The sequence below is a fragment of the Marmota marmota genome, unplaced genomic scaffold (assembly GCF_001458135.2).
Source record: "Marmota marmota marmota unplaced genomic scaffold, marMar, whole genome shotgun sequence".
NCBI lineage: Eukaryota > Metazoa > Chordata > Mammalia > Rodentia > Sciuridae > Marmota > Marmota marmota.
Window position 1 is genome coordinate 4586501 of NW_026000206.1, and position 15837 is coordinate 4602337.

The 15837-nt window shown below is 41.2% G+C and overlaps 1 protein-coding gene across 1 annotated transcript; it reads right to left on the reverse strand.

The window, feature by feature from the left end:
• Positions 1-464: 464 nt before the first annotated feature.
• On the reverse strand, positions 465-13997 carry Nsmce4a (NSE4 homolog A, SMC5-SMC6 complex component). The gene is made up of 11 exons (XM_015498344.2): positions 13450-13997; positions 12617-12694; positions 10457-10587; positions 8250-8401; positions 6258-6357; positions 5532-5622; positions 4189-4283; positions 2509-2557; positions 1714-1808; positions 1542-1628; positions 465-633 (listed from the first exon to the last, which is right to left on the reverse strand). The coding sequence occupies exons 1-10, from the start codon at positions 13805-13807 to the stop codon at positions 1554-1556; spliced, it is 1224 nt and encodes a 407-aa protein (XP_015353830.1). The 5' UTR covers positions 13808-13997; the 3' UTR covers positions 465-633; positions 1542-1553.
• Between the last annotated feature and the right edge of the window lie 1840 nt (positions 13998-15837).

Here is a 15837-nt window from a genome sequence, read left to right on the forward strand (position 1 = left end):
GGGAGGCAGGAAGAGCTAGAACCAGAGCCTTACAAAGAGACACTTCTACCCCTAACACTGGAGGGAAAGACCAAGAAAGGATGAAAGTAGAAAGTTGGGAAATGGGAGAAAGAATCCTAGAAAATACCACAGGCACACTTGAAAGCCTAGCAGAGTCCAGATGCATGGAGCAGGACTGATCTAACATTGCTGTTGCTGGGAACAGTGGTCCAGCCTGGCTTTCCAGAGGACTTAATGGTCCCTGGTGTGTAAACCCTGGGCTCAGTCATATGAAATTGCTGGCATTTGACCATTTTTAACCTGAAATAACAACCTCTCCATATGGAGCAACCTATTTATTTGACTTGACCAGTTAACTAATGATCCACAGGCATTAACAACCTAGAATTTCCAATGGGAGGAAACTGGAAAAGGAGAAACTCTCCCATGAAGAGAAAATAAGAATAAAACAAAGATCACAACAGTTTGTGAATATGGCAGTGAATTTCCTTTATTCAAAGACAATCATGACAAATTAATTAACTATCAAAAGCTACATTTTACTAAAAACAATCTGTCTTTAAAAATGTTTAATCATACAATATATACAATACATGCTGCTTTCCATTTCAGATTTCACTATCCATTTGAGTCCTAAAAGGGAGGAAAAACAGCTGGTAAACAGTTTATAAATGATAAACCGAAAGTTTATGAACTATACATAAGTGAAATATAACAACTAGCCCCTCCTAGTAAATAGGTCCCAGGTTAATATCTGTTCACCTCTTTCCTTCAAAAATACTTTGACAGCAAATATTAGAATGAAAGAAGCTCAATTAATTGAAGTACATATTAAGAGGTTACATTAAGTACTAAACAATCTCATTTTAATTCTCAAAAGCATAGAAAATTGAAGCTAGGGAAAAAAAAACACTAATTATCTAATTCAAAAACTCCTCAATTTTCTAGAGACGTACAGATGAGGAAAATACAGTTGAGATGAAGTGACTTGCCTACAGGTTTAAAGTAGGGCAGAGCCAGCAGATTCTAGTTCTGCTTCCTACCCACAGCTGTTTACAGTATAGAATCCCAGATCACTTCTAAGATTTCTATCTAGAAATCTTCCCCCTCATAAAATGAAGGATTACTTCATAGCATAATTCAGGTTTCAGAAATGCCCATTTACTAACAACATTCTACAGTAACTCTGTCCTAATCCTCCTTTTCTTCCTTGTACCCAATGGGACAGTGAACAACACTGGGGGGGGGGGGCGTGTTAAGAATTTTCTAACATCAGTTTGTTAGGGGAAAAAAAGCCAAAGCAAGAACAAACTCTCCTGTGCTGCTGCTTGTAGCTGCAAACCAATACCAAGGTAACCAGCCCAGAGAAGGGGACTTCCACCCGACATGCTGCCTCTACCTTTCTCACCAGTTACTCAGTTCCAGGATGAGGCACTAGAGGGAGGCAAAACCCAAATTTCACTGGCATGGGGAGAAAGTATGGCTTGGATTGCCAAATAAACTGTGGTAAAACCACGCAGCTGTCCCGCAGAACATGTTACCTTCAGCTGGCATCAAGCACTCAGCCTCTGCCGGCTCTGACCCGAAGCAATCACAGGCTCGGCAATCTCGAAGGTCTTCACAATCTCCTGGCAGGGAAGAAAGAACGTTTGGGCAGTGGGTTCACAGGAAGTGAGTTAGAGTCAGAAACAGGCACAACATGCAGATCTTTACCTCCCAGTCTCGATAACTCAAAGCTATAATTCCTTGATTCCTAATTTGGGTGTTTTGGTCAATTCCCTCACTTTCTTCATTAATATTAACAGGTTCTGTTTGAAAGACAAAAGTTTTCAAAGGTTATCAAATCAGAATAGGTAATCTGAATAGCAACTGATGAATAACAGAAATGAAACCTTTAGTAAAAAATACTTAGTCCATATTATTAGGATTCCATACCTTATTAAATTGCTATAGTAGTGTTAACAGTAGCAAGTAATCCCATTTGCCTCCATTTTAAAAATTTATTTCAAACATTATAAAACTTACACATATTTATGTATCAACCAAATACTAAGCCCTTGTGAATCCAAAATGAAATTAAGAAAGTTTAAAGTAACAAGTTCAATGAAAGGACTTGACTCTCTAATAGAGAACATAGAAGGACATGAGTAATAGAAAATGTGAAGTAAGAATGAAAGTTTAGGGGAGGAGGAGAAGCTGGCCCTCGAAGAAAAGTGGTAAGAAGAAGGAAACTACAAAAATGACAATTACAAACTTCCTAAATTAAATTTAAGGGAAACTTTATCCATTTTGTTAATCTTTAGCAGATGTTCAATCAATGACAGGTGAATCTATCAAAGTTTTACATCCGTGGCCATGTTTTCCAGTTATAGCTGGACAGTGTACAACATGGCCAAAATTTGTTATGTACAATGAAAACCCATTTACACTTTATAAAATACATTTCATCAACTCTAATAGCAAATATATTTTCTCTAAAACTAACTTTTCCAAACATAAAATCTTTACCTATTATTGGCAGTCGGTCCTGGTCAAGTCTTATTCTTGCAAAACCATCCTAAAACAAAAATATGATTTTAGGAGAAGACCAAAATGTATACTAAAACCTATAACAATTGGATGAAAACAAATTATTCAATTAGAAAAAATCTATGTCTTAGATAATCAAAATACATACCAACAATAATGAGATGATATGGACAGACTTCTCAAACATCTTTCTTTACAATAGGGTATCACTCAGGTTTCTTAGCAGCTCTTTTACCAGACATAGTCTCCATCCTGAGAATCTCTTAAGGAAAACTCTGTCTTATCTCCTTAACCAACATATTTTATTATAGATATTTCAATTTTTGTTATGCACGATTCTGTCATTGAGACTACTAACAAAATATGCCTTTGTTATTTCTGAAAAAATAAATACAAGCTTTTGTCTAAGGTTAAAATCAAATTCATCTTACATGTGTAGCAGTGTAACCTAAAGCTATAAGTCAGTCTGAAGCAAACAGTACATTCAGGAGTTTTTTAAGACCTATTTGAATAACTTCAGGGTTAAAACTGGGGCTGGAGTTGAATCTCTCAGTAGAGAGCTTGCCTCATACGTGTGATGCACTAGATTCAATTCCTAGCACCCCATATAAATAAGCAAATAAAATAAAGGTCCATCAACAACTAAAAAATATTTTAAAAATAAATAAATAAAAGAATTATAAGACTACTGTACAGATCTCCCACATATCCTTTACCCATATTCATCAATTGTTAACATTTACTTAATCACTAATTTATCATATTTACTTTATCACCATCTCTATTATATTATATATTAGTATTATGTATGAATGATTTGAGAATGATAGCCAGCCCTATTCCCCAAATTCTTTAGTATTTCTTGAGAATAAGGTCATTCTCTTATAAAACACGTCAATTAAACTCAGGAAATTTACCTTAACTTTATCCAATCTATAGTTCCATATCCAAACTTTGACAATTCTTTCTCTAAACACAGGTTGAGTATCCCTTATCCAAAATGCATAGAACCAGAAGTGTTTCAGAATTCAGATATTTCCAGATTTGGAATATTTGTATATTATAATTAAATATCTTGGGAATAAGACTCAAGCCTAAACATGAAATTCATTTATGTTTCATATATATCTTACACACATATCCTGAGATAATTTTATACGATTCCTTCAATGTACCTACAACCCATCACATGAGGTCAGTGCTGGAATTTTCCACTTGTGACATTATGTCAGCACTCAAAATTTTTCTTATTTTAGTGCATTTTGAATTTTCAAATTAAGGATTTTCAACCTGTAATTTCTAAAATGTAAAAGTAAGCACACAAATTTTTAACTAGCTTCTTCTATATAACATACCAAATAATGTTTTGCTACAACAGGTCTAATATATACATACTTTGCAAGCTCCCATCTATAGCTTCTATTATGTCTCCTTCCCTCCTCCCCCCAATTCTGGGAATTAAGCCCAAAGGTGCCCAACCACTAGGGGACATCCCTGGGCTTTTTCATTTCTTCTTTTCAGACCGTCTTGCTAAATTGACAATGCTGGCCTCAAACTTGTGATCCTCCTGTCTCAGCTTCCCAAGTGTGCACCACTGTGCTCGGCTTACCTATCCTTTTAAAAGCATATAAAAGCAATTAGATAAATCTTAAATCTTACCCGTATGATGAAGGAAACATGAAAGATGTTTTCCACTGTACGGGGGAAAGAATGTGGATCAACCACAAAGTCAAAAAAGGACATTGGAGTATCAGCTATAAGAGAAAGAAAAAATTCCTCAGAATAGGAAAAATGATTTTTACTTACCAATAAGACCCACATTCTATTTTTAGCCAGAGACAAAGGAAAGAGCACTACACTTGCTGTGGGAGTACAAGTAAACAACTCTTCAATAGGTCAGTTGGGCTTATGTATTAAAAACAAGTATGACTACTGACTTGGCAACCCTCCCCTAAAAAGCCATCCTACAGAAATAGCAGCACAAGTGCACAGTTACATACACAACTTTTCAAGTCAGCAGTTAATGTAATAGTAAAATGTAATAAACAACTTATGCATTAATAGAGTTCTACTGAATAGTTATGACAAAGCCACAAGGTGGGAATCATTGAAAAGAATAAGGGAGATCTGTGTGTACTGACAGGAAAGAATATCCACACCAAAAAGTCAAGATTGCAGAAGGATGCATATATTGTGATCAGCTTTGAAAAAACAAAAAACTACATGCATTTTTATGACTAACATAAACAGAAAATAACATGGAAATAAGCATATCATATTTTACAAACGGCTACCTCTGAGAAATCAGAAGAGGCAATAGAGGGACTTGGTTTTTCACTTCTCCCACTTTTATGGCACATTTGTAATACCCTTACCTTTCACTTTTTGTTTTTGTTTTTTATGTTATTGCAGCATTGAACCCAGAGCCATATCCCCTGTCCTTTTTATTTTGAGACAGGATCTCACTAAATCACCAAGGTTGGCCTTGACCTTGGGATCTTCTTGCCTCAGCCTCCTGAGCTGCTGGGATTACAGGCAAGCACCACCACCCCCAACTAAAATACCGACCCGGCCTTTTGTTTTTTGGTAGCAGGGATTGAGCCCAAGGACACTCAACCACAGAGCCATTTCCCCAGCCCTTTTTTAATATCTTATTTAGAGACAGGGTCTCACTGAGTTGCTTAGAGCCTGGCTAAATTGCTGAGACTGGCTTTGAACTTGCAATCCTCCTGCCTCAGCCTCCAAGTCACTGGGATTACAGGCGTGTGGCCACTGCACCCATTTAAAATACCCCATCTTTTAAAGATAAAAATAAGTTACTTCAACAACATTCTCACAGGGGGTTTTCTAAAGGGAAGAAATACATACAACAAGAAAAAGTCAAAATGATTCAAAAGATTATATACAACTGAAAACGCCTTTTAAATAAAAATAGCCTTGTTGAAAGTGACATGTGTTGATAAATACTAATTGTTCCATTTTTCGTTTGGTGTCATACTTACGGTCTTCTCGAAAATATGTTTGCAACAATCCCAAGATTCTTTCCACTTCTTTTTCTGTTGCTTCTTGATGAGATTCTTCCATTCTTTTCAACTAGAAAAAGACAAAAGGCATTATCAAATTCAGTGATCCTTGACAGCTAACAATCTTTTCTTCTCCTTTACACCTAAACTCTTTAAAATTTTTTTTTTGAGGATTGCCAGTTTTTATTCCTGCCTTAAATTTTTTAGTTACAATATTTTTCTAGTTTTAGCAACATTTTTCTATTAATATCTTAGTAGAAAAGTAACATTACCAAATCTGCAATTTTCAGGTTGAACATAAAACAGTAAAATACAAACAGAACAGTTTTGAACAGTAGTTTTCAATTGGAAGCAATCTTTCCCCGAAAATGTTTTTGGATATCATAATGGTGCTGGAGGTGCTACTGGCAGCTACTTGATAAAGGCCAGGGATGCTGCTAAACATCCTACAATGTCCAGGACACTGGCATTTCTTTCCCCACAACAAAGAATTATCCAGCACTGAGGTAAAGAAACCCTGGTTCAGAAGAACTGACCAAAACTGGCCAATCTCTTAAAATGTTTAACAACTCAAATAAAATGATTAAACGGTAAAAGCTGACTCTGATCCCTAACATTTAGAAAACATGACCTATTGTAGGTACATTATATTAATGACTAGTTTAACTTAAGGTGGTTATAAAAGCAACATTTGAAAAAACAAACCTGAGCAGGCATTGCTCTCTGCTCTTCTATCATATGATGTTTTCTTGGACGATCGATTCGTGGCTTTGGCACAGGGAGCTCTCCTTGTATTGAACCCAACCTAATGAAAAATACGCTTTCATGTCTTTTTCTGTTTGTTTTTTAAACAAACTAATTTCCTAACTAAAAGTAGTCAGCATGGTATAATCAAATTCAGACCAGGCATCAGTGATAAATGAGCTGATGTGAGACCAAGACTCTCAATAAGGTTGTGACATCCTTTGCACTCCCTTTGTATTTCTAAAAGGGCTCCTAGAACTTGCTCAACCACACATCTCAAGCACATGCACAGTGCTCTGAACCATAGGCCAGTGAGTGGCTATGAAGTCTTCCCAGCAAGCCTGCTGTCTGTCTGTCAGAGCCAACTTCTGAGATCAGGGAAAGATGAACAAGTGGACAAGGGGAACAAAACCCCTCCAATGGGGTCACAAGCCTGATCTAGCAGCGCCAGGGCAGAGGTTCAGAGCCTGTGACTATAGAATACACCGTAAGGAAAAACAGTCACGGAAAGGCCACGGGATTCTTTTCCTTTTGAGAGAGAACTTGAGGTACAGTAATAGATGTATCAGATAGAGATCCAGGCCCCAAGTAGTCAGACCCCCGAGATCACTCTTGCAGAGATGAAAGTGTATGTTATAGATGAACAGACATTTATTTACTCACAAGGGTCCATTTCAACATAATGTGGTAGAGCCTACAGTGCTGCTTAGTATGTTCCTCAAGTGCTGTAAGAAAGTATGGGCAGAGATTTCTACCCAAACATAGGAGTGATCTGGCTGGGAAATCTGATCCTATACTGGTAACTCCTCTGAAGAAGTTCCCACAGAAAGCTTCCAGGTTGGGGCCTGTGGGATAAGTAAACCTTGCTAGGTGGAAAAGGTAGGAGAAAGGACATCAGAGGCCAAGGGAACAGCAAGTACAAGGGCACAGCAAGTACAAGGGCACAGAGTTATAAGCACGTCTTTGTGGCTAGAAGCTGTGCTAGTTGATGAGATTAAGTTTAGGGCTTCATCTTTAGATGCTAGAATTTATGACAACTTGGCACTCAACAGCAAAAAAATCAAAGATTCAGAATTTATCCTATAATATACACAACAGCTATGGGCACCAGAGTTACCTAACACTTGTTACAAACAAATGCCTGGCCTTGGACCATGACCAACTACAGTCCATATCTCCAAAGCCTTCTAACTGAGACACTACCAATCTCAGGAGATTTCAAGGCAAATGTCTAGGAACTAACACACTTTAGGAAGGACTGAGACAACTCAGAAGTTTACTCTAGAGAAAGTACCTACAGGGAACAGGCCCACTGGGTTTAAGGGCTGTTTAAAAAAAAAAAAAAAAAATCCACCATGGGTTGTTCTTGGTTTCTCCACAGGTCAGAGCTACAGGTGGAAGACAGGCCAATTTCATTTCTTTTTTTTTTTTTTTTAATTTTCTTAAGGTTGTAACTAAAACACCAACTGGGCAGTTTATATGAGAATGACTCAAGTAGTAGCCAAATATAGGTCAGCAATCACCCAATAGGATACTCTTAATAGTGGTCCTTGACACATACTGCTAGAATCTCAAGATACCCTGGGTAAATCCAGAGAGCATCAGTGAGAGAATCATTCATCCTCCTATATGATAAGGATTTGAGAGAGGATAAAATGAAACCAAATATGCTACAGACCCAAAGTCCCCTGAGCTAGAAAGCAAACACACCAGGAGAGAGCCTTAGCGAGGAGACTGTGTCCTGTGGCCTTTCCTGGTAAAGTAGGATGAGAGATCCTTAAGGTTCCTTCTCTACTAAGAGTCTATGGACTTTGAAGTCAAAGTTCAGAAAGTCTCCAAACAATGGCATTGTGACTGTCACCTCTACAATACCAAATAATCTTTGTGCCTACAATAAAAAACAATTTAAGGTTTACAAATGGCTGGTCTGTTGGATTTTTAAAATAATCTTACAGAAAGTGGAATGTATGGGTTTTATTAAAGGTGTTTTCTGCTGTTTTGCCTGATATTTTCCAGGAGTCATAGACTATGAATTCAAAATCAGAACTATCTTCATCACGGATGAGTTCTTCAGCTTCTAGCGGATTTACACCCATATGTGTCAGCTACAAAAACGAAGGAAAACAAAAAGCCCCAGTTAAGCCACAAGCAGTCATTCACCACAGTAATCTGCACAACCCTAAGAAGCAGAGGCAAGCCTGTCTCCAGCATCTCAACATGCTGACGCAATTTCTTATGATAAAAACAGTGTTATATATAAAACCTACTCAAAGGTACCATTTTTTTGGCAGAAAATATCCCTCAATGTACTCAGAACTTCTGGGTGAGAAATGCCATGATTTAAACCAGTAGTTCTCCACCAGGATGATTCTGCCTCCAGGGGACTTTGGGCAATAGTGAAGTATTTTTGGTTATCATAGCCCGTGTGCTACTGCATCTACTGGGTAGAAGACAGGAGGCTGCCCAGCGTCCTACAATACACAGTACAGCCCCCAAAACAAAGGCTCATCCAGCCCCAAACGCCAAGCTGAGAAAGCCTGCTGCAGCCCATGGCAGGCTAGGGTTCAAGAATGCTAAAAGAACTGGACCCTCCTGGGGAGTCTTGTACCACAACTAGTTGTCAGCAAGCTGTACTAGCATAAATATCTCAAATCACATCCCAAATCAAAAACTCCACAACTCAAAGGGAGGTTCCTGGCTTTCAGATTTTAATATTTTGCCAGTTTCTTAGAGCTCGTTATCCAGCTAGAACCTGAGTAAACACAGAGAGCAGCAGTGAGAGAACTGCTCATGGTCCTGGGAAGAGTTGGCAGAAGTCAATTCTGTCATCTCAAAGTTTCTTACAGAAAATGTATTAACTTTTATGAGAGAACACTTTTATTGCATTTTGCTGTAAAATGTCTAGGCATTATTAAATTAAAATGGAAATATCATATGTAAACAAGAATCACAAAGCCCTTGAGGAGCTTCATCTTATTAAAGGCAACCAAACTTTAAAGCAAAGAAAGACCACGAGAGCCTGGTCAGTGCTCCTCCATTCTCCTGCAGCCCAGTCCAACCCTACCCATGTGGGAGGGGTTTCAATTGTCGTCTGGTCAGATCTACTAGTTTTTTTCCATAGAGTGTCTGGGTTTGATCTTGTACTTGGGAAGGCTTTCCCCAACCAGAGTCTAGACAAATATTAATTTAAGGTTTTATATTTACTGCCTTAAAATTTCTGGATTAATTATGACATGACATTTAAGGTACAAAATTTAATCTGAATTCTTAAAAAATAATTTTAAAAATATCCAATATATGGTCACATTATTCAGCTATACATTAGCGTGCCTTTTCCTAGAGGCATTATATTTTACACACACACAAAAAAGGGTTTTTTTAAGGAAAAAAGAACATTTTAAGGTTTTGAAAACTACAAACTGGAAATAATTGACTTGCCTCAAACCTTTACAAAATTGTCACTGTATCTAGTTGGATCTCACAATACTAAATCATTTTAATAATCACTTAACATAAACACCCAGTCAGAAATTTTATATTCATACTAATGTGCATCTATACAGAGGCTCTGACTCAGAGTACAATAAAACAAAACAAAGAGCAAGATACAAGGTTAATCTCAGTGTACTTTTTTCAGTAAATCCATGAAAAAAGTCTTAAAATTTCAGGTAACAAGTATTTAAATTTGTTAAGAGGCAAAGAAAAATGGGTAAAGTAAAACAAAAAAAAAAATGTAGTCATATTTGTATGATTGTAAAGTATTCTCAAAAACAGACCAAAATATGCCTCTTCACCAGACCAAACATCTCTAGCTGAGCTCTGCCCCCTGCAGTGAGAGCCCAGCCCAGGACAAGGGCCCCAGGTTCTGGAGAGTGATCTAGACAATGATGAAGTGACTGAGGAAATGGCCATAAATGGATAACTTCGCACCCAGAGCCTCAGAACACTGAGATATTTTCAAACTGTTCTAAGCTCCTACTCCAGATTCCACCACATAGCTCTGCTTTCATCTGTTTAATTTGGCAAGATCTTTTTAGAGGATTCTGAGACCAGAAAAAGAAAAAAAGGAAAATGAAGTGAAAACCAATTTTAGATTAATATAAGCCAAACAAGTAATTATATGACAAAAACACATTAAAATTTGATAGCTTTGAACTTACTAGAGTTTCAACATATCTTAACATATCAAACGAGTTCAAATCTGAGCGCAGCTGCTTTGCTTTCTCTTTGCCCAAATCTGAAGCCAGAACAAGAAACTGGGCATCTAGGACTGCTTCTCTTGCTCGGGACACTATTGAGAAAAGAAGGAAAATATACACATTACTGACAGATATCCCCCAAATTTTCAACTACTTACTAAAATATCCCACCGAGGTTAAAAAAAATTTTTTTTTTTTAAACTCAAAAAGCTGAAAATGGTTCTATCTTCTAAAACTGGTTCCCCTGCCCACCTCACCAAAATCTCAATCCAAACTGACCAATCTTCTAAAAGTCTGCTTTCCATCTAGTTCATGCTCCAGGTAACTGAACCACAATCTCTTAACAACCCCAGTTTAACAAAAATCTCTGTCATGTCTAACACTCACTTTTTCCTTTGACTCAAATCACTATTCTCACCTGTGCTGATATAAGTCAAGTCGAATGTCCACCACATGTAGGGGAAACATGAAGTTTGGGGAGATGAGGGTTCAAATGGAGGAAACAGCCAGGCTGGGGGGGCTGGGCTTAACACACCCTGTGGGTGACAGAGAGCATGAAAAAGCAGTTTGGGAATGCCTGCAAAGGAGCTGAGAAGAGACCATTTCAGCCAAGTTCAAATACAGAAATGCTGGTGCCCAGCTTGCTCCTCGAGGCCACTTCATTTGAAGCACTGCTTTCCTCAACAATCCTCACAAAAACAGCAAAGACGTGGCTCGAGAACCTGTTGACTGCAGTTTTTGTTCTTATCCATCATTTTTGTTCTCAGAGGAAAGGTTTTTAATCATTTCGGGAGTCACTACAGAAGTGACAGTGAGGAGGAGCAAAGCAGAGGCAGATGCTGTTCCTGGGTAAATCATTCCTGGGCTCTATCTGCCTCACCCACCAGCCCCCTGCACACCGCAAGAAAAGCGCAAATATCATGTCACGGACGCCTGCTCAGTCTCTAAAGACTTAAAACAGAGGCATCACATCCATGAATGTACAGAAAATAAAATTCTATTTCTAGGGCGACTTCTAGGGTCCAGTTGAGAGAATAACTTTGCCTTAAATTTCTGCTTTAAATATTGGAAATAACTCAGGGAGGAAAGGACATGTGGATAGCTGCACAGCAAATATCAAGGGAGTCAATGAATCGGGGATAGCAGTGAGGAGAATGGGCCAGGCTGGGGAGGGAGATGAGCTAGAGGTGGAGGAGGGATTCACCCAGTTGAAAGAGGAGAACCTGGTTCCTGAAGGGTCTGATGAGATTTAGCAAATGTGGCAGACAAAGAAGGGGAGTCAGTGGTACCACAGTCAGCGCAAAAGACACAACTGGAGAACATGTCAACAGGAAGTGTTAAAGGTGACAACACTGAAGCCACTAGCCATGCAAGGACATGACTAGAAGTAAGTATTCCAGTCCATGAAGAAAATGAGGAATTGGGATGTCAGGGCCAGTTCTGTTGACTCTTACCCTGATTTTTGTCTACCTTCTCCCTTTGTATTCCCACAGAACTGTAGGAGGGGTCTGGGGAGATAGTGTCTGAAGAGTGTCCTGGAACTCTGTGACCCCCATCTGCCCTGTCGTTGAACACAGACCACTGCTACCACAACCACTTTTGTTACTTTTAATTCAATCTAAGATTATTTTTTTAAAGCTCCCAGTCCAGTTCAGTGCTCTAAATTCCCCTCTCCTCCTTGGAGGTCAACAGGTGTACTAGCAAACATGGCCACCTCCACTGGGTTATAGAAGGACTGACAGCTGGGCGAAAAGAGACTAGGAAGGGAACAGGAAAAGAGATAGGACATCAGGGGCTAGCTCCTTTCTTTAATTCACCCATTCAACAAATGTGATTCACATGTAAAGCTCCCAAATTGGGAACAGGCAACAGAACCATGGGGAGGAGCTTGTTAAAACAGACTGTGGGACCCAAACCCAGAATGTCACCTGAATCCCTTAGTGCATATGCTTAGCAAGTGCACAACGGAAAGAGTGTTGCTGCTATACCGAAAAAGGTTCCAAACCTTGCAATGCACCATTACAAATGTGGGAACTGCATAATGTGAATAATGTGGCTCTTATATAAAACTAATTAAATGATCATAAAACTTATAAGTACATATATAAAACAATGAATTACCTCCATTAAACAGAGTGTTGGCCTCTTCAAGGACCTCTGTTAATTTGTCGCTGGCGTTCAGAATATCCTCCCGGTTTTCTATTTAAGAAAGCACAAACTTTGGTCAATGTGCTCTTGACAAAGTCTGTAGTAGACAAAGTTATGTAGGTCACCTGAGGTGGCAAGGCCAAACCCGGCCCCTGCTCCCTGGATAATTACTTCAAAAACCTTAACCTTTTTAACCAACATGGCAGGGAAGGAGAAAGGCGACCAGACGCTTTAAGCAGCATGAACTTGAAAAGGAAACCCTGGCTCCCTCTAACCTTAACCCCGAGGGCTGGGCTCCTGCGCAGCCTCCGAGGAGGGCTCCGTTACAGAGCGGTTCTCAAACTTTGTTAGCAACAGGGTCACTTGGCCGGCCACGCAGCAGACGCGCGGGCCCACCCAGAGTCGCGAATTCGGTGGATCGGGGTCGGGTGGGACAACGTGCATTTCTGACAGTCCTCGGGGGGCGTCGCTGCGGGCCGGGCAGCCCTCGCCGAGACCGGCTGGGCGCAGCGCAGCGCAGAGGCTTCCGCGTCCTCTCCCCACTGGCCGGCTGAGCTCGGGCGAGTGGCCGACCGCGTCCGGCCTCCGGCTTTTCCAGCCTGCCCATGGGGGACCCGCTGGCCCCAGCTAGCTCGGGCGGCTGCAGCGACAGCGCGGGCGTGGGAGCACTTTGTAAACAGGAAGGCGCGGCCGCGCGAGGCTGCGCCTCCAGGCCTGCGCCGGCACCTGCCCGCGGCCCCTCCCCGCCCGCCCGGCGCAGGCTGGACCGCGGCCCCGGCCCGCGCCGCCCCGAGGCGCCGCCTTACGTTGGACGGAGTTGATGAGCGCCCGGTACTGATGGCGGATCTGGCGGCACAGGCCGTGGTCGGTCTCCGCCTCCAAGCTAGCCGGGTCCACCATCTCGTCCCCGGAATCCGACGGCTCTGCCTCCTCCAAGCTCGGGCGCTCCGGGGCCTCCCTGCGCTCCGGCGCGGCGCCGCGGCGGGACAACGGGGACCGCGAGCGGGAGCGAGAACGGGTGCGGTCCCGGTGCGGGTCGCGGCCCCGACCCCGGCCCTCGGANGCCGCGGGCGCCGGGTCAGCCCCTGCCGGGACCTCCGGGGAGCCTGGGCGGCGCCGACTGCACCTGGGGGCCCTGGCCGAGGCCTTCTGTTCCCTTGACATTGGTGTAACGCGATCGCACTTACTCCACCCTGCAAGGTCGTCAGAATCTTGGCTTGGTGGTCCCCTATGCCCATCCCGCTAGACCTGCCATCTTCCCAGGGTCCCTTGAGCTCTCCAGGACGCAGCTACAGCCTGGCAACAGCGTGGGCGCGCAGCTCATGTTGGTTGAGCAAATCCCCGCGGTGGACCAGGACAGGACGACCGCGGGGACGCGAGAAGTGGTCTGCTGCTGGCGCATCATCGTGACCAGAGCCATGGGAGGCGGGGCGGGGCGGTGAAGTGGGGTTTATGTGCAGCCTGCAGTACCACTCTGAGGACACAAGAATGACCAAATTAACAGCGCCGCTGGACTTTCTCATAGTAAACTGTTTACCATCCCTCCTAACATCTGCAACATGACAGTATATTCACAAATGACTCTCAGACTAGAAGATTCCAAAAATACGTCTTAAAGTTTCAAGAAGATGGAATTACGATCAGTACAGTTTCGAAGATAAATGTAAACATCATTCCATGGATTTGGATTGTATTGCAAATGTTTCCTTCAAGTTCCCTTTGGTGCTTAAGAACACAGTTTTTTGAAGGAACAATAGTACAAGCTGGGTTACTACACAAACCTGCAAGAATGCATTTTGTGCATCACAAGTGTTAAACTTGAGGTAGCACGACTTCTTGCTACCCAACTGATATGTTGATATGTTGCCCTACCCCTGCCTCTTCAGTGAACACTGTATGGTTGCTCCCAGTAGGTGGTGGTCTTCTCATTTTCCTTTCCCAGTGACTGGTCTAGGGATGGACATGTGATTGGGTCCTTGTTGGTGAGATATGAGAAATGCAAGCCTTCACTCCTCTGAGATGCAATTGTCCCACCACCATGTATTGAAAAGACTATTCTTTCTTTATTGAGTTGTCTTGGCACCCTTGCTCAAAATCAACTGGTCATGGATCAATTTATAGAGTTTGAATTCTATTCCAAGAACATGCTGCCTGGCAGGTTGGCAGCTATCTGCTACTCAGGAGGTGACAAGCCTGAGGAAAGACCAGAATTCTGAGAATAGTGGAGAGGAAGGACTGACTTGGCTGAAATGCAAGATGTGCTGCCTACCCTCCATACTCCTTGGTATACAGTAAACTATAAACATCCTATGGTTTAAGACACCACTAATTGTTACTTGCAGCTCAATGTACAATGACCAAAACAAATACTTAGAGTTCTCCCAGTGGAAATTCATTCCAAGCTCTAGATCAAAATCCGTACAACGTTTTCATTCAATTCAATAAGTTGTTGTTGTTGTTGTCCTTGTCATTACTGTACTGGGAATTGAACCCAGGCCTTGAAATCTGCTAACAAGCTTTTGATGTATACGAACGAGCAAGACAAGCTACAAAACACAGCAGACCACAAAGATGGCTCAGGTGGCCTTTGCCTTCTAGGTTATTACCATGGACAGGTATGAAACTGATCTTAAAATTCATATGGAAATGCATAGAACCCAAAACCATCAAAATAATCTTGAGGGCTTGGGTTGTGGCTCAGTGGTAGAGTGCTCGCCTAGCACAGGCGAGGCCCTGGGTTGGATCCCCAACCACATAAAAATAAAGATATTGTGTCCAACTACAACTTAATAATAAATTCTTTAAAAAAAAAAAACCCCAATCTTGAATATGGACAAAATTAGAAGGACTTACACTTATCCAAATCAAACCTACTACAAAACTAGTAGCTGTGGTACTGGCATAAAAAAGGACATAGAGATCGTGGAATAGAATTCAAACTCTATAAATTGATCCATGACCAATTGATTTTGAGCAAGGGTGCCAAGACAACTCAATAAAGAAAGAATAGTCTTTTCAATACATGGTAGTGGGACAATTGGATATCCACAGGCAAAGAATGAAGTTGTACTCTCATACCGTATGCAAAAAATAATTCAAATGAACTGGAGATAAACATAATAGCTAATTTAGCAGTGTCCCCCTTCCTCAAGGGGGATACATTCCAGGCCCCCCAGTGGATACCTGAAACCATG